Consider the following 18,576-nt stretch of genomic DNA (forward strand, 5'->3'; position numbering starts at 1 on the left):
TCCCCCAGGGGAGATCAGGGTGGATGGTAAGAGGCATCCCAGCTGGTGCAAGAGGACATGCTTTCTATAGTGACCTCTGGGGAGGGGGCCTCCTTCTCCTCTGACATGCAGGTAGGTGGGGAGCTCGAACCCCCTGCTGAGGAAGAACCGGGCTTCGGGGTAGCCTCGGAAGCCAGTGCTCCCCCATTGTCTGAGCTCAGTTTTGGCACTGATGGGATGCGCTGCAGCCTTCCTGCAGGTACCCTGGACACCAGCGGCAGAACCACGCCAGTCCGTGTTCCGGACGCAGGCAATGGCTTACCGCCCTCAAAAGTTCCTGGACTCCATGGAGGAGGTACGCTCCTCCTGGGATCGTCCAGCCTCAGGTCCTAAAACAGGCCGCACTGCTTGACTATCTAGAAGGCGCGGAAAAGCTGGGCCTAGCAGGATTCCTTCCAGTAGACTCCACCATTGCGGCCCTGGTTAAGGCCCCGCCGGCGGGTGGGTTGCCCAGAGACCCGGCGCTTCCGAACCCTCAGTGCAGGGTGACAGAAATGCACCTCAAGCGGGCATATGCAGCAGATGCGCAGGCAACTCGCCTGTCAAATACGGCGAGGGTGCTGACGGCCTATATGGATAGGCTACTGCGCGAGGCCCCGCTCCCTGAGCTGGTGGCCACGGAGCTACGTCTCCTGTCCAGCACACTGCTGCAGATCTCTGGTCTCCAAGAAAAGACGACCACCAATTGCGAGGTCACATCAGTCGCCCTCATGGGTTCGATGGAAAAAGAGAAATGGCTTCCTCAGGATGATAGTTTTAATCCCTCGGTGGGCAGGATCGAGTGCATCATCATCAGCTCTGGTATAGAGAGCTCAGTAAGAACCTACCTAATGGGCAGGCATATCCCATACATAATGTAATGTTGTTGGTGGTCGTCTTCTCTTTCAGGGAACCAGGGTTACAGTAAGTAACCTAACGGTAGGTGTGTTCCAGTGGGGCGTCAGGTTTAAAAAGATCCTGTTTGTTCACCTCAGGACTGCTGCAAAGCCAAGGGCAATGGGCTGAATATCGCACATGCTACCCGGACAAAGATGTAATCCTCTGATCGCAGTGAGAGTGACCCGGGATCCGAATTGAGAAAGTGAAACCGTGACGGTGTGTTAATACACTGAAGATTATTTCTGGGATTTTAGATTCCTTTAAAAGTATAGCAAGGTGATTAATGGGGACCCCCATGCTTTAGGGAGTAGTGTCAACTTAAACCTTCATCTCGATCCCCTGCCTGTCACTCAGCAGCGAATTCACACACCCACACGCTAGCAGCCTGTTACAGTGTACCACAGTAAAAGCGCAGCAAAGTGTAATAAAGAACAGTGAAAGCATGGTAAGCATAAGCATTGTAAAGCACAGAGGGGTATGATAAAGCATATTAAACTCTGTAAGTGCACAGTGCAACCGTGCAAACTAATAAGGGACAAAATATCCCAATTAATGTTTAATTGAGGCTCTCAAAATAAATGCCTATCAATAATAATCATTAACCAACTGTCTTACCGGCACATTCCACGCCAGCATCTTTCTCGTGATCGCAGTCGGGTGTTTTCCCGAACTCTGATTTGGGGCATTGCGCGAGTGATTTTTCATTCCCAGTGCAGTTCACTCTGCTAAGCCAGACTGTCCCGGTCCCTTTCCCAAACCGGGAGCTGCTTTTTTCAACAGATTTAGCAAAGCCGCAGTCCAGAAATCTGCAGACAGCTTTAGCATCGTTCAAGTCCCAGCCGTCCCCACACACAGTGCCCCATTCCCCCCGGTGATAGAGCTCCACTCTCCCTGAACAGCTGTCTCCACTCGCCACACGCAGGTTGGTGCTGCCTGGCAATCAGAACACAGGAACACAAACGTTAAAGAGGTTAATCAGAGACACAGAACACTACAGTGAAAGCGCAGTGAGGAGAGAACGACTCTGACATCATTTTTTAGATTAATTTTCCATTGCAGAAAATTAATCTAATCAAATGAAAATAGGTACATTATTATTATTATTATTATTATTATTATTATTATTATTATTATTATTATTATTATTATTATTATTATTATTATTATGTTATAGAAAATTAAAAGCAGTTTGTTTTTTAAACAATAAAAACTACACATTAATAAAATACAGCTACAGGCAGCATTATATTTTTCAGAATTTATTTTATGGACGGGGTTTAGTTTAAGCAATAGCTGTATTTATCTTGACTGTGATTTAGTTTGGCAGTACAACACTATATTTTTAATGAAATTTCGTAGAAGACCATTATTATTATTATTATTTAGCAGACGCCTTTATCCAAGGCGACTTACAGAGACTAGGCTGTGTGAACTATGCATCAGCTGCAGAGTCACTTACAATTACGTCTGCAGGAGCACAAGGAGGTTAAGTGACTTGCTCAGGGTCACACGATGAGGTCAGTGGCTGAGGTGGGATTTGAACCGGGGACCTGGTGGTTATAAGCCCTTTTCTTTAACCACTGGACCACACAGCCTCCTGACTGACAGGGCATGTCACAACATGGTCCACAGCAGTGGTGTAGTCCTAAATCTTAAAGTACCGGGCCGCCAATTAAAATATATATGTTTCTAAAACACATTATAGGAACTCACGCTTTATTTGTAGATTGAACTTGAGGTAATTTTTTTCCAGGGTTAATGTCGTGTTTGGTGGTTTGGTTATTTTTTGGCTGTTTTTATCATGCATGTTTTTTTTTCTATTCCTTCTGAGGATGTGGTGCTCCCACCGTCGCTCGTTTCAAATCAGCTCTCAAGTTCTCTCTCGCTTTCCATGCTCTTTAAGCCTGATATCTGCTATTAGCTGCTGTGTTGCTGCTATTTCATGTATTATGTATTTTTCACGGTATTTAACGTATAATGCATTTTCACTGTATTGTATTAAGCTTTTTTTTTTTTTTTACTGTAACATGTATGATGCATTTCTCTGTATTTAAAGTATTATGGATTTTCTTGTTGTTACTGCATCTTGTAAAGCGCTTTGTGATGGCGGTCCACTATGAAAGGCGCTATATAAAATAAAAATTGATTGATTGATTGATTGATAGTCTTACCATGTATTAAAGTTTAAAAAGTAACATTTATTTTGGGTTCGTGACCACTGATTTATATACACAATATTTAGAAATTACAAATGCAAATGTAAAAAAATATATATTCATTTAACTTTTCCTCATTATATACTGTGGGAAGAGGGATATGATTTTGGTTACTATCCTAGTATGTGTTGACGGAGATTACACTTACAGTCGCTTCCACATATGCTTCAAGTTCAAGTTCTTAGTTGTTATCTTCTTGTGCCGGGTCTGGGGTTTTGTGTTTAGAAATCGTTGGTAGCTGCATGGAGATCTTTGCCTAGCCATGTTATACAATCTTCAATTTTGACAATACCAGGTTTTTTTTTATTCACTAAAAACGTTTTACTTTGTATGAAAAGATAAGACAGTTAAAATAGTAGATGTGAATTTATTGATAAGAAACGTAAGTTACAAATTACAGGTGGAACTCTATTAAGACAAGCTGTTAAGAAAGACGTGATACTGTATCGCTTATTTCATTTAAAACGTCATAAACTGTGTTCGTTGTTGTTTTGTGGGAAATATCCACACAAATGTATAAGCGTAAAACTGTAGGACCAACAGCACTCTGGAATACAGCCTGCTGTTTTGGGAATAGCATTGAAACTTGTTTTCAGTACTGTATTCAGTTTATAGTTTTACCTTTTTTTAACGTTCTAAAAAAAAACGATTATTTTTTAGGGCAGCGATGTCACTCAGCCCCCCTAAAATAACGTGTATAAAAGTGGTTGGGGTCTGAAAAAAATATGTTGGGAGAAAAAGGAGGAGGACATTTTTACCTTACTTTGGCAGCTTATTTCTCTTACTGTATGACAGGTATTGACTTTTTTCATTCTACATTTCATCTAAGAGTGTTGGGAACTACAAATTAAAAGTGAAATGGTGCTTTTGGCTGATTTACTTTTGCTGTTCCAATACCCTGAATACACATAAACTATCCTTGCTGTACAGAGTCTGGCAGTTCTAGCTCTTCACTGATAAACTTGGCGCGATAAACTACCATTCCTCTCAATATCACGTCCTCCCCCGTCTTTTTCCGGAGCTCTGAATCCAATAAAATTACGAATCACACAAAACGCTCGGACACATCGGAATACTTGGAGGGGATAGTCCCATCATCACATCTGGGGGACTTTTCAAAAACTCCATTAAAGCAACACTTTAAAAAGTCTGATGCCCATTTGCCCATCAGCCATGTGAGATCTACGAGACATGGAAGAGATTGCTGCTGGCACAGTTTCAGAATCATTTTAGGAACACAGCTTCAGCTGCCTGTATAAAGAACTACAGCTAACCATCCCTCACTGAAGCATGCTTACGTGAACTGTACCCACCTACTTCAAGGACTGTGTTCTGCTGACCAAGGAGATTGCCTAGAAGGAGAAAGAAAAAATGAAGAAACTGCGACGAGATAAATACATAAATAAATCAAAACTTAGATATGTGCAATTTGCCAAAACTACCAGTGAAGAGCATTTGGGAAGGGTATAGATAGTATACAGTGGTCCAGTTCTACCAATGGCAGGCTCAGCTCATTGTAGCTGCCCTATACTTGTGATGCCATTGCCCCTTAGTAAAATACTGTACCATCGTAGTGTCACTGGCTGTCTGTCTGCCATTGAAGACCTAGGGCAGTGGTATTCAATTACATTCTCTGGAAGGCCAGATAAGGCAATGTCCAAACCTTGAGGGGCCCACAGGGTGCTCATGATGTGCGTACCAATGGGGGGGATAAATGCAGTGGTGTAGTGGTAAATAAAAAAGGGGGTAAACTCCCCTGTTTGGTGCTCGAGGCCAGGCAGCGGCATGGTAGGAATTTAGGCTGAGGATTGTTTCTCATTTTTTTTTTTTTAATTGGATTTGGAGGACATCAGAGGCAACAATGAAAGCCATTAAAATGCGTTTGTGGCACTCGGTTCCACAGGGACAATGACAACAGTGTTTGAAGAATGATTTTCGTTTTGTAAATGGTACAAACTAAAGAAGAGTCTCCAAGGCAACAGAATGCACATTATAAATGCCAGAACACTGGAAAACCTTAAAAAAATTGTTGAAGCCCTATCCCAAAAAAAGGAATAAAACAATGTTCCTCTGTCCAAATAGTTGTTATTCAGCACTGTAACAGCAGTGCTTAACAGATCTAATAAAACATTTATATATATTTAACATATGATGAATCCCTCAGCAGCATGTACACATTTCTCCAGACAACAGTGTACAACATCGATGTGGGTTGCACCAGAGAAAGCCCAAAAGTAAAGGAGCTGAGAGCTCAACTGTTAAACAATGTATAGGTGCTTCGTATGTAAATCCTTCATATGACACAACCATTCAGTTGATTCGCCACCTTAAACTTTCACATGGGATTTATCCAAGCAAAAAGTTCAGTTTGATTTGTGCCCAGGATGGGTGTTCTTTGCAATTTTGAAGTTTTGCAGGTTTTAGGAAACATCTTAAAAACACTCATGGTGAAGAGCGTATTACGTCAAGAAATGATTTGATTGGGCTTCCGAGTGGCGCATCCAGTAAAGGAGCTCCACGTGGAGTGCAGGATGCGCTCTGTAGTCTGGACATTGCAACTTTGAGTCCAGGCTATTCCTTTGCTGACCAAGGACGGGCGCTTCCACGGGGTGACACTCAATTGGCCGAGCATCGCCCTGGGGGAGGGAGGGTTAGGTCGGCCAGGGTGTCCTTGGCTCACCACGCACCAGCGACCCCTGTAGTCTGGCCGGGCGCCTGCGAGCTTGCCTGTAAGCTGCCCGAGAGCTGCGTTGTCCTCCGACGCTGTAGCTCTTGGGTGGCTGCATGGTGAGTCCGCAGTGTGAAAAAAAGCGGTCGGCTGACGGCACACGCTTCGGAGGACAAAATAATAATTGGCAATGACTAAATTTATAAAAAAATAAAAAATAAAAATAAATGATTTGATTACACAAATGCCAACAGTTCCAGATGTTAGTGGCATTTCATTACAAACAGGCCTCTCTGATGCAACCCAATCAGAATTGTTTGAAGAATCTGATGTATGTCATATGACTAATGAACAAACCCAACACATGTGTGCATCCATTGTTGCTAAATTGCAGGGAAGTGCTGTAGCAACTAACATAATCCTGTCAGTAGTTGAAAACATGGAAGAGTATGTGAATGAACAGATAATTGTGAGGGTCTGGAACCAACTCCCTAGTAATGTTGTTGAAGCTGGCACCCTGGGATCCTTCAAGAAGCTGCTTGATGAGATTCTGGGATCAATAAGCTACTAACAACCAAACGAGCAAGATGGGCTGAATGGCTTCCTCTCGTTTGTAAACTTTCTTATGTTCTTATGTTCTTAACTCCACTCAAGTATAAAGAGTCAAGTTTTGAGTTTAGTCCCCCCCCTTTCCAACCCCAGCAGACCGTCTTTAGAAGAATTTTTTTGAGAATTTACTCAATCCTTTTAGCAACTTTAATACAAATGGAAAAAATACTTCAGTGACAAATGGGGTGTTGTTGAGCCTGTAGAGGTACCTTTAGGTGTAAGATACGACACTAAGAGGAATAGAACCTCTGGAGTTTATGAGCAAGTCCCTTCATATATGTCCTATTACTTAAAACTTTAAACTTCATATTTAAGAATGTATGCAGTTATATCTAGTCTTGCTGTCAAAGTGACATGTATCAGGATTTCTGTTATGGGAGCTACTTCAAAAAACATCCATTGTTTTCAATGAAAAAATGTGCCTTACAAATTCAGGTTTATTACGATGACTTCGAAACTGCTAATCCTTTGGGCTCAAAACAAGGTATTTCATTCTCAGAAATCTCCCCCCCCAAATTGAATTAATCTCTAATGAATATTCATCTTATTTCTTTATTTCACTCTCAAGATGCCAAAAAATATGGCATTGACAGAATACTAGGGCCTTTTCTTGAGGGTGTGAATGTCTTAGAACGTAGTGAAATGGATGTTCCATTTTCTGAGGAGCTTGTTTACAGTACAATTGCACAAGTTACCGCTGACAATTTAGGCATGCACAGCATTCTTGGGTTTATGGAATCTTTTAGTGCCAACTACTTTTGCAGGGTCTGTTTAAATGACAAGGTTTTATCTAAGTCCGTGTTCAGTGAGAATGATGCTCGTCTTACCTTACATAGCAAATTGTTGAATGACCAGCATTACAGCCACCTTGCTCAAAATCCTGAGACAATGTCATGCATTGACATAAAATGCAATAGCATCCTAAACACCTTGGCATATTTCAATGTGTCTTACAATTTTGTGTTTGACATCATGCATGACATCTTGGAGGGAGACAATTCCCTGGAAATTTGGCTGTTTAAATCCAGGCTTAATTTGACCATTGTGGCTGATACCCTGATACCTCACCATTATTTGAGTGATCTCTAGAATGCTATTGTCTCACTGTGGATAAGTGAATATGGTCAAAAGCACTTGAACTGATTTTAAACATGGCTTAAATGCAGAATTGCAAAAATTCAGGACTTAAATGTCCACCACCTCATGTCACATGTGAAGAGCATATATTTGGAGGATTTATGTTGTTACTCGGTGCACCCCAATGATATTTTGTGTAACTTCTATGTTATGTTTCAACATGACATTTTATGCAATTCTGCCACGGTTCATAATAAATGTCTTAAAATTATTCCACTTGTCAGTTTTCTAAATTGTAACTTGAGCACTGTTTTGAACTTACCTTTTAGAAATCATTGACCAACTGGCATAAGGTAACATGAATAAGGTGTTCACTTTGCTGGTGTTAGTTACACTGGAATTGAGTAAAAATTTTACTCCAAACAGTGTTGAAAAACATGCCATTTTGTCACTTTATTGGTGTTGGCTACACTGGTACAGGGTAATATTCAAACTCAAAAGACTGTTCAGAGGCATGCTAATTGTTCACTGTGCTAGTGTTGTTTACATGTTTGACTCTAGCTCGTGTTGGGAAAATGCTGTGTTGCAACTCTGAGCATAGTGCTATTAGCACTGATGTGGTGTTTATGTCCAACACTCAGAGTGTTAGAAAATGAACTCTGAGACGGTGTTAGAATTTCAACACTTTTAAAAGTGTTGATTTAACACTCACTGTGTTAAAGTCGCCTCTTCAAATTTGCAGTGTGCTTTTAAGGGGGATGCACACTGTACGGTCAGTTGAGATGAGATGAGCCAGGGCGGCTTGAGTCGGGCTGTGTGCCCGACTATATATATATATATATATATATATATATATATATATATATATATATATATATATATATATATATATATATATATATAGGATACATGAGTGTTTGTAGACAAAATGTATGTATACAAAATGTAAAATATGTGCTCACACACCCCAAACGATGTTTGTGTTGCATATAAATAACCAAAAGCAGTGGATCCATCCTGTAACGTGTAAGTGCAATACAAGTGGACAGTTTTACAGTATATGGCTAAGTACCTGTTTGTAAATATTTTAAATGTTTTCTGATGAATAAATTTGATTTTTTTTTTTAAATTAACATGTTTATTGTTTTTTTTTTTTTTTTTTTTTTAAGATTTCAGTTTGCATAACTGAATTACTAGCATCACGTTTTTCAATACTACACAGTAGTTGGTTGCAGAACATTGACACAAAAGCGTTTCTAAAAGGACAATAATGTGAACACCACGAGGTCGGTTGGCCACTTTGGCATCTTAAAACACCACATTTTCTTAGCTGACCGTCACAAACTGGACATTCTCAAGAACACCCACCCCATCTAATGAGGGGCCCAACTAGCATCTCTAAACACCGTTGCTTGGAAGAATATAACTAAACAAACACACACACACACACACACACACACACACACACACACACACACACAAGTACTCAAAATAAATCCTGTAGACAGATTTCGACGCCAGATTCCCAAACTAAAAAGCACTTTAATGGTAACACTCAAATGGTTTTCAAATGCTTTGTCATCGGAATCTTTTCCAGTTCAGAAAAGATTTCTGTGTATTTTCTTAGTCCCCTCTAACAATTCCCAGTCACGACATCCACGGCCTTGTACAACCTGAAAACACTGCCTGCAAAGCAAAGATTGTTATCCTAGTTATTTAAGTCGATCAACACAGCTCTTTGCATTGCTTTTCAAATACATATTTCAGTACTACTAAAAGCATGTGTGCATCGCCATCCATATTCCAAACAACCGTCAGGACTAAACGTAGTCTGTCTTAGCCAGCAGCTCTGTGACAGATAAATGACATTCTACGCGCCCTGTGCTAAGAACTCCACAACAATTGTTTATCGCAATTGCATTGGCGACTCTCTTGTGAAACTGGCCGGACAGCCCCGAGATATCAACACAGGATGCAGCGGTTGGAGGCTTTGAAATGCGCTGTTCACTTCTTTAGCTGTCTTGCTTGTCAAAGGGCCAGCCCCTGCATCCTTAGACAGTGCAGCTATACACTATAATGTAACCTAAAACCATCGTTGAAGTTTGAATACCGGCACATCTCTAGTTCACTTTGCCCTTGTGACTCAGTCAGCAATCACCGTTCTGTTTCTCTTAAAAATGCTCCCCCTGTTTGGTTTATGCATCGTGTAAGCGTACTGGTCTGTGAACCAATCTGACACTTGTTTTCTTTATACAGACCCCCGCTATTCTGAGCACTTAATAGACTATCCGGAATAGTTTTTTGTGCAGTTTTCTGTAAATACATAACAGTCCTATGTATGAAAAACTTTCAAACGGGAGTGACATACTGTGTAATGAGAAGTCTTCTATGTCATTATTGAGAGGGGCTAGCTGTAACTGCTGAATTTAAATCAAGGGAAGTAATGTTAAAACTTTACAATGCATTAGCAAGACCTTAACTAAAATATTTTGTTCAGTTCTGGTCACCCCATATAGGACATTGCTGCTCTAGAAAGAGTGCAAAGAAGTACTGAAAAAAGAAACAAGGACCAGGGGTCACAAATTGACATTTCAGCAGAAGCGCCTGGTTTCAGCGTGTTTAAATACGTGGCTAAAGACTGTTTAGTTCAGTTAATAATCCTTCAGTCTGTACTTGTGTTCGTTTACTTCTGCATAAACTTACAGGCTGCTCCAGCATTGCCAATAGACCTAAACCGGTCTTTCTACACGGCTGGGTCAACATACACCGTCTTTTATTAGTGTACATTAAAAAATACAACCACAACTCTATACTTTAGTTTTATTTACCGTTTTAATGTAACAATTGGTTTTCTTAAGATCAAAATTGACTTGAAACTATAAACTTTAAAACTGTTGCTTTAAAACTACACACATGGCCCTGAACCGAGGTAAAACTTCTGTAAAAACACACTGGGGGAACCACCAGCCACACTCACAAGTCTCTTTCAGTTTGTACAGTCACAGACAAGCACTGACATTGAAAAGGTTTGTAGTGTTTTATTTTAAAACGTTTTTTTTCAGTTTAAGTAAATACATTGTAAATCTAACACAGCGGCAGCCGATAGTCAAGGTTCTTTTTTCTATTGGACATTTTGTTGTTTTAAAACTCAAGACAATTGGTACATGCTTGTAAATCCAGCTGTGTAAATTAAATAATGCAGTTATGTTTTTAAAATGTTAACTTAACAATGTATACAGAGTCTCACATAATTTTATTGATTTATTTATGCATTTATTTATTTATGTCTTTGGGTTAAGTATGTACATTTCTTAAACAGGTTGTTCCTTAATTTAAACATTTTGTCTTTTTTCAACAGACACACTTCTCTTTTTAAGACCAGCCTGTGTCGCTTTACTTCTGCATAGGTCTATTTAGATCTGTACAGCACCTGTTCCTTGTTAATTTTAAAACACTTTGTCTTTTTTAAATATACACACTTCTCTATTTAAAGCCACCCCGTGTTGCTTCCTTCTGTATCGGGGCTATATACCTCTGGAAATGTAGCCTCTACACGTGTTAACAATTCACATTTCTCCCTTTTAAACTGTTTTTCATTTTTGAGTAACTGCTTTTACCATTTACTGCAACGATTCGCCATTGGTTCTGAACCGTTTCTTATCTTCTAAACTAAGCGACCAGCAACCCTTAGCACATAACCACCGATGCAGTGCTGAGTCCCTAGGTTCTTATCTTCGAGCGATGCCCTTAGCTGCATGCGGGGCACAGTTTAATGTACAACAGTGTTCTCTTTGCCTAAGACACAGACGAACACAGACACATTTAAGGTTTGTAGAATTTTATATTAAAAATGTTTTTTCTTTAAGCAAATACGCTGTCACAAGTCTAGCATAGTGGCCGATGATAGTCAAGGTTTGTATTATTTTTTATTTTTTTATTGAGCTTTTTAATGTTTTAAACTCATGACAATTTGTTAGTAGCTTATTGATCCCAGAATCTCATCAAGCAGCTTCTTGAAGGATCCCAGGGTGTCAGCTTCAACAACATTACTGGGGAGTTGGTTCCAGATCCTCACAATTCTTTGTGTAAAAAAGTGCCTCCTATTTTCTGTTCTGAATGCCCCTTTATCTAATCTCCATTTCTGACCCCTGGTCCTTGTTTCTTTTTTCAGGTTTTGAATTTTGCCTGCGTGCAATACCTTACACTTTTCTCTATTAAATGTCATTTGCCATGTGTCTGCCCAGTTCTGAATGCTGTCTAGATCATTTTGGATGACATTTGCTGCTGCATCAGTGTTTGCCACTCCTCGTATTTTTGTGTCGTCTGCAAATTTAACAAGTTTGCTTACTATACCAGAATCTAAATCATTAATGTAGATTAGGAAGAGCAGAGGACCTAATACTGATCCCTGTGGTACATCACTGGTTACCTCACTCCATTTTGAGGTTTCTTCTCTAATCAGTACTTTCTGTTTTCTACATGTTAACCACTCCCTAATCCATGTGCATACATTTCTTTGAATCCCTACTGCGTTCAGTTTGAGAATTAATCATTTATGCGGGACTTTGTCAAAAGCTTTCTAGAAATCTAAATAAACCATGTCTTACCTGAAAAAAGAAACAAGGACCAGGGGTCAGAAATGGAGATTAGATAAAAGGGCATTCAGAACAGAAAATAGGAGGACCTTTTTTACACAGAGAATTGTGAGCATCTGGAACCAACTCCCCAGTAATGTTGTTGAAGCTGACACCCTGGGATCCTTCAAGAAGCTGCCTGATGAGATTCTGGAATCAATAAGCTACTAACAACCAAACGAGCAAGATGGGCTGAATGGCCTCCTCTCATTTGTAAACTTTCTTATGTTCTTATGTTCTTATAAGTTGTTAAACAGTTTGTGACCCCCCAAAAAAGTTCAAAATAAATGTTTTACATCAAGCACACACAATATTTCATTTATTCAGTATACAGAGTCAGTTGACAAGCTACCAGCATGCAGAAACAGAACAGGTCTACAAAAAATGGTTACCTAGTTACAGCCCTTCAGTTTTTGGAGTTTACAGCCTGTTACCCTATTACTGTTTTCATTCTAATTTTGAATATTGTCACTGTCCAGTCTATTTTCATTATGTCTCATTTGTCTGTAATAAAGTTTTTCCTATTTAAGTTATATTGTGTCATTTGGTTTTTAATAGAAAACCTGAAATTGTAGATTTGTTTTCAACAGGTGGACCTCCCAATTCATATCGACGAACTGATTAAGAGAGTTACATTTCAGTGGTAAATGTCTTCAAATTAATGGGAAGGTCTTTTATTCAAGCAACCTGGGTATTATGCATTCAAAGAGTAATTTCGATCCTACTTTTTAAATGAAACGACTAGGAAACACTTAAAGTTATTATTTTAATAATATATTCATTTTATCTTCCACAACTGTTTAGCCAACGCTCTATTTTTAAAATCAGCCTCCCAATTCAAACATTTTTATAAGCAGTACATTCTCTCTCTCTCTCTCTCTCTCTGTGTGTGTGTGTGTGTGTGTGTGTGTGTGTGTGTGTGTGTGTGTGTGTGTGTGTGTGTGTGTGTGTGTGTGTGTGTGTGTGTGTGTGTGTGTGTGTGTGTGTGTGTGTGTGTGGCAGGACACACAAAGAGTGTTTGTGCAAGAAACAGAATCTAGTTTTATAAAGTAGCTTCTCTCGTTACATGTTGGGGCATTACAGGGTTAAAATAATAATTGTTTCAGAAATTAGTGTCAGTTATTTTCTTTAACTGGTTTCACAGCCTATTAGGTTTAGTAATGTATTTTAATTCGTTACAATGTTTCAAATTAATTAGTACGCTCTCAGGCAATCCAACCGATACGCTGTTTCAGGTCTGCGGTTAACACCTTTCAAGCACGGAAACAAAGCAAATACATTGTTTCAAGCTTACCCTGCAGAAATCCAATACAGATAGACACGGTATACACACACACACACACACACACACACACACACACACACACTCAGATGTATTGTTCTTGTTCAGTTTGGTGTCTAATTAGCTACCTTTACTTTTAATGTTTGTGTTACTTTGATAGATTTAGTATTTGTATTGCGTGAGAGTTCTGAATGGTTGCACAGTGCAATATAAAGTACTTCCTATGCTTCGGGACACTTCTGAACTGTGGTAGACCATTTGAACAGACTTCTGGATAATAGGTAAAGCTGTTCACTGAGCACCACATGCCGATGGGAGGGTGTGTGGGTCCCCTTCGGCAAGTATTTTCTTTCTTCTGGAGCATTTTAATTAAATGATATAAAAAGTGTTCTAGTTACGGTTCGGGTTATGTAAGCTGGAAGAATATCATTTGGTGATAGTTTTTAAGTTTTGCATTTTGGTCCATGTGAAGTTTATGCCCGGTGTATTCTGAGTAGTAAGTATGGTGATTTGGTTTGCAGTGCTCTCTCTTCGCAGCTGGGTATAGAAAAGTGTGATATCTAACATTTCTTTATCCTCGCCTGTATCCGGCAGGTCTTAGCAAAGCTGTTGCTGTACTTCGGCACAATTGTAACCACAACTCTCCGTCATTCTGAAGAAGTCATCACAACGATCAGCTGAATGTAAATCTACAACATCAATAACAATATTCTGGCAGCAGGGATTGTGGATGATAATAATAATAATAATAATAATAATAATAATAATAATAATAATAATAATAATAAATATTTTTGTAATCGTTGACTGTGTGCCACAGGTCTGCAGTATTCTCCTCAGGCATTGTGACGCAGGCCGATTATGACCCTTTCATTACACAAATAGCACAAGTACACAAGTCTTTTTAAAGTTACGCCATTGTTTAGTTTTCCATTATTTTGGGGATACATTGAAAAGCAAAGTACGATTATTTTCACCAAAATGTTTTTTTTTAAAATTGTAAATGCAAAATGTAAAAATCAGAACGTTTTAATAATAATAATGTATTAAACTTATAGAGCGCCTTTCAAAAGAATCAGAGTGCTGAACAATAATGAAAAATAATTAAAACCATAGTAAATAAGCTTACAGCCCTATGAAAGCCATGAAAAAAATATATAGTTTTAAAAAACCTAAAGACAGCAAACACAACCTTCTATTTTCTTATTTCCTATGTTTTGAAAGTGGTCTGATCTAGATCTTCTGCTATGCTATTTACTGTTTTTAATAATATAACTGTTTGTTATTCATTTTGTTATTTTACTGTTTTGTTTTATTTCTTGGTCAGGATGCATACTGTCTGTAAAGCGCTTTGAAATACTACAGGGGCCGTAACGCCTTCAGTAATGACGTTCCCATTGCTAAGCCAACACACAGAAGACTCTGACCTCTGTTAACACAGCAACATCTTGTTCGATCTATCTCCATGCTTTGTTTTATGAATGTAAATACTGAATGTGTTCTTAAAACGTATTACACGTGTAGAGAGATATAAAATTCTGATAGGTATGATAGATATAAATTTGGTATGACCTAATTGATCTCAGTTTTATATATATATATATATATATATATATATATATATATATATATATATATATATATATATATATATATATATATATATATATATCGTAATTCTGAAATGAACACATTGCATCCATGGGGTTGTTGAGAACAAAACCTAAACGTTTCAGAATTTTAGCTAATGTTAGTCTGATACCAGAACACTTGAAATTGAGTTTATAGGTGCTTCTGTTGCAGAAATATAAATATATATGTTCGAGAAAATGTTGATGCATTTTTGGGTGCCTGTCACTTTAAATCAGTGCTTGCAGCTCACAGAAGCTGAACCAGCTTGTCAACTTACAAAAACTGATATTATTATTAATTTCTTAGCAGATGCCCTTATCTAGGGCAACGTACAATTGTTACAAGATATCACATTATTTTTACATACAATTCCCCATTTATACAGTTGGGTTTTTACTGGAGCAATCTAGGTAAAGTACCTTGCTCAAGGGTACAGCAGCAGTGTCCCCCACCTGGGATTGAACCCACGACCCTCCAGTCAAGAGTCCAGAGCCCTAACCACTACTCCACACTGCTGCCCTGATCTATTTTACCAAAATAAGTACCAAAAAAATAATAATTATAAAGTATTTCTATCATAGGGCCTACCTATACAGTGTGTAATATGTTTTAAGAACACATTCAGTATGTACATTCATAATATGTTTTTAAAAAAATGGTTGTTTGAAAACAATACAGTACTGAAAAGGTAAAAAAAAAAAAAAAAAAAATGTTTGAAACAAATCCATGTGGCGTACCAACACCGATTTGGGACTCTGTGGTAAGGTAGCCGCAAAGCACGGTGGTAGATCAAGAAAAAAAATAACTGGGTAATGTTTCCACAGCCCCGGAGGAGCTGCAGAACGAAGGCTCACACAGCTTAGCTCTCGCAGGGCAGCTCACACAGGGTAAGCGTGCCCAACTCGTAATAGACGTCATCATTGTATGCTACAGCCCGATCACAATAAGGGTCATGAATTTAGGTAGGCCTACTAAAACGAAGTTCTGCATTAATCTATTCTTGAGAGCCTCGGCAAGACGTTAGTGTGTTAACGTTTCCCTTGTGAGACCAGGTTGGCTCTGCATCATAAAATGCCAAACCAAGTGCTTCAATGGGTTCATTTAGCTTCAGATTGAGCTGGCAAAATACATATTTATTTTGTGAAACCCCGGATTTATTTTTTCAAATTTAATTGCTGATGGAGGCACAACAAAATGTATGTTAAGTAAGGAGGGATGGCATATAAAAAGTTTGCGCACCACTGCTCTAGATAACCACACTAACGGAACTTAGCCCAGTCGGTCAATAGAGGCACAGTAGAACCTACAGGAAAGGAGTCATTATTTATAGTTAAATAATAGCAAATTACAAAATAGTATTCACCTGGGTTATGGAATGCACTGATATAAACTAAAGTTATTGATTTGAGGTTTTGAGTGCTGTAAACAGAGAAGGAGATGTTAGCATACTGTGGTCCCAGTCTGCCAGCCTCATCCCATTGTAGCTGCCCTATACTTGTGCTGCTATTGACCCTCAGTGTAATACAGAACCATTGCAGTGCCACTCGAGTGCCAGACATTGACCATTCAAAATCAGAGCCGTCAGTAACATGACAAGCAGATCACAATGATGCCTCTCTCTGAGTAAAGTAGCAATTTTCAAATAAAAGCAAAATACTTACAGAAAAGTAGAGTTAGGATTACTGGCATCATCTTGGTCTCTCAAAGTTGAATTGAAACTGAACAATTTGTGGGTTATTGCATTAGCCTCACTCGATAGAGGAAGGAAGTGGTTATTTTTAAAGTAGTGCATCTGACCAGGCCCACCGAGAGGGCGGGGAGGACGAGGAAATTTACCCGGGGCCCAACGCCTTGAAGGGGGGCCCGGATGAAGGGACAACTTTTTTTTTAATATATATAAAATATTTTAAAACAACTAGCCCTGCACAAGACCCTTTGCGTTCCCACCACAATATTAAAAAGAAACACTCCCGTCCTGCACACCGAGCCGATGTGCTTCTGTGGTGTAATGATTGTGTATCCAGGCTCTGTCAAACACTTCCTTTCACACAATGATTTGAACTTTCGCATTTCATATTTTACTACACCAACAAGCTGAAAAAAGGCAGAGCAATTTTATGTATTTTTTTAAAGACTTTTAAAAACTTTAAAAGAACCCTAAAGTTGCACAATATATACCACAGTATGAATTATTCTATTATTTAAGATCTATAATTTGCTCAAAACAATGTGGTGCGGCAGTTTGTTAGAAAAATTGTATGGTTTAAAATAAAGTACTTTCTTCAGCTGGTGGTAAACACAATTAGAGAATGATCGGTTATATCGCTTAAAATACAAATATATTTACCAATACAGGCTATTAGTTAAGAGCAGAGATGAGATTTTTGGCATGGGATAAATAAAATAGTGTATAACAACACCATATAGAAACCTGCATAGAAGAGAAATAGATTGCAATATATTTCAAACATTTTGCAATGTATTGTGTTACTTTTCCAAAATATGTTATATAGTGCCATATATTCCAATATATAGTCCGGGCAGGGGGTTCTGTTTGTAATTTTAAGACTCACCTCTTCAAAGAGCACCTGTAGAACTCCTCTGTTTGTATCCTGGGACACTATCACCCTTCATGTAAATGTGCTTTATTTTGCTCTTATCAGCCCCCTATTTTACTGCATTTAATCCTGTACTTCAGAATACTGTAATCTGCCAAGTTTTTAACCTGTAGTACTTTGTATTTAATCACATCCTGATGTAACTATCACTATTTAATCATATCCTGATGTAACTATCACTATTACCTGCTGTATTATTGAATTGTGGTTTGTCAAACTTGTACTTTGCTTGAACAAAAGTTATTGTATTTCTTGCTCTTATTGTATTACTTGTATTGTAACGCTTGAAATGTTTTTGCTTACGATTGTAAGTCGCCCTGGATAAGGGCGTCTGCTAAGAAATAAATAATAATAATAATAATAATATTTAAATATAGATGGTCAGAAATCGTATTCTGCGAAGGAGTAAATTACTACAATAACAAAAGAACTTTGCACACTGGAGCTTTGAACTCATACCCAAATGGCAATGGTAACCCTGCACACTGAACACGCAGGTTATTTCCTGTTAACCTTTTGATCAGCTTAGTGCCTTTCCTATAGCTTTCAAGAACATTATATCATCACCCGAATAGATGACTCCCCTATACTACTGCTTACCACTAACAGAGAGTTAAATTAACATATTGGTAATATTCTTCTGAGGAGTCATTTACTCACCACCATCCATGTTTTTGTCGTGTTTAACTGTAACTCCCCTTTGAAAATGATCCTGAGCACTGTTTAATGTGTTTTGGTTTCTGAATTAAAACAGATAAACTGTTAATTGTGAAATTAATTCATAACAGACGGGCAGCAGTGTGGAGCAGTGGTCAGGGCTCTGGACTCTTGACCGGAGGGTTGTTGGGTCAATCCCAGGTGGGGGACACTGCTGCTGTACCCTTGAGAAGCCGCTAACACGCAACCTTGTAGCAACAGCGTA

At 38.8% G+C, this 18,576-nt stretch overlaps 1 protein-coding gene across 2 annotated transcripts in view; it reads right to left on the reverse strand.

Moving 5' to 3' along the window:
* Positions 1-16,827, reverse strand: part of LOC117404300 (deleted in malignant brain tumors 1 protein-like) — a 23,387-nt gene extending 6,560 nt beyond the window's left edge. For both annotated transcript variants that reach the window (XR_009320294.1, XM_034007139.3), the window contains exons 1-3: positions 16,698-16,827; positions 4,448-4,486; positions 1,534-1,851 (exon numbers count right to left, since the gene is read on the reverse strand). Coding sequence is in view for 1 of the 2 variants with exons in the window: in XM_034007139.3 (XP_033863030.3) it covers positions 1,534-1,851; positions 4,448-4,486; positions 16,698-16,728 (388 nt within the window). In the remaining variant the exon portion in view is untranslated. The remainder of the gene's footprint in view (positions 1-1,533; positions 1,852-4,447; positions 4,487-16,697) is intronic.
* Between the last annotated feature and the right edge of the window lie 1,749 nt (positions 16,828-18,576).

The sequence above is a fragment of the Acipenser ruthenus genome, chromosome 56 (genome assembly GCF_902713425.1).
Source record: "Acipenser ruthenus chromosome 56, fAciRut3.2 maternal haplotype, whole genome shotgun sequence".
Lineage (NCBI taxonomy): Eukaryota > Metazoa > Chordata > Actinopteri > Acipenseriformes > Acipenseridae > Acipenser > Acipenser ruthenus.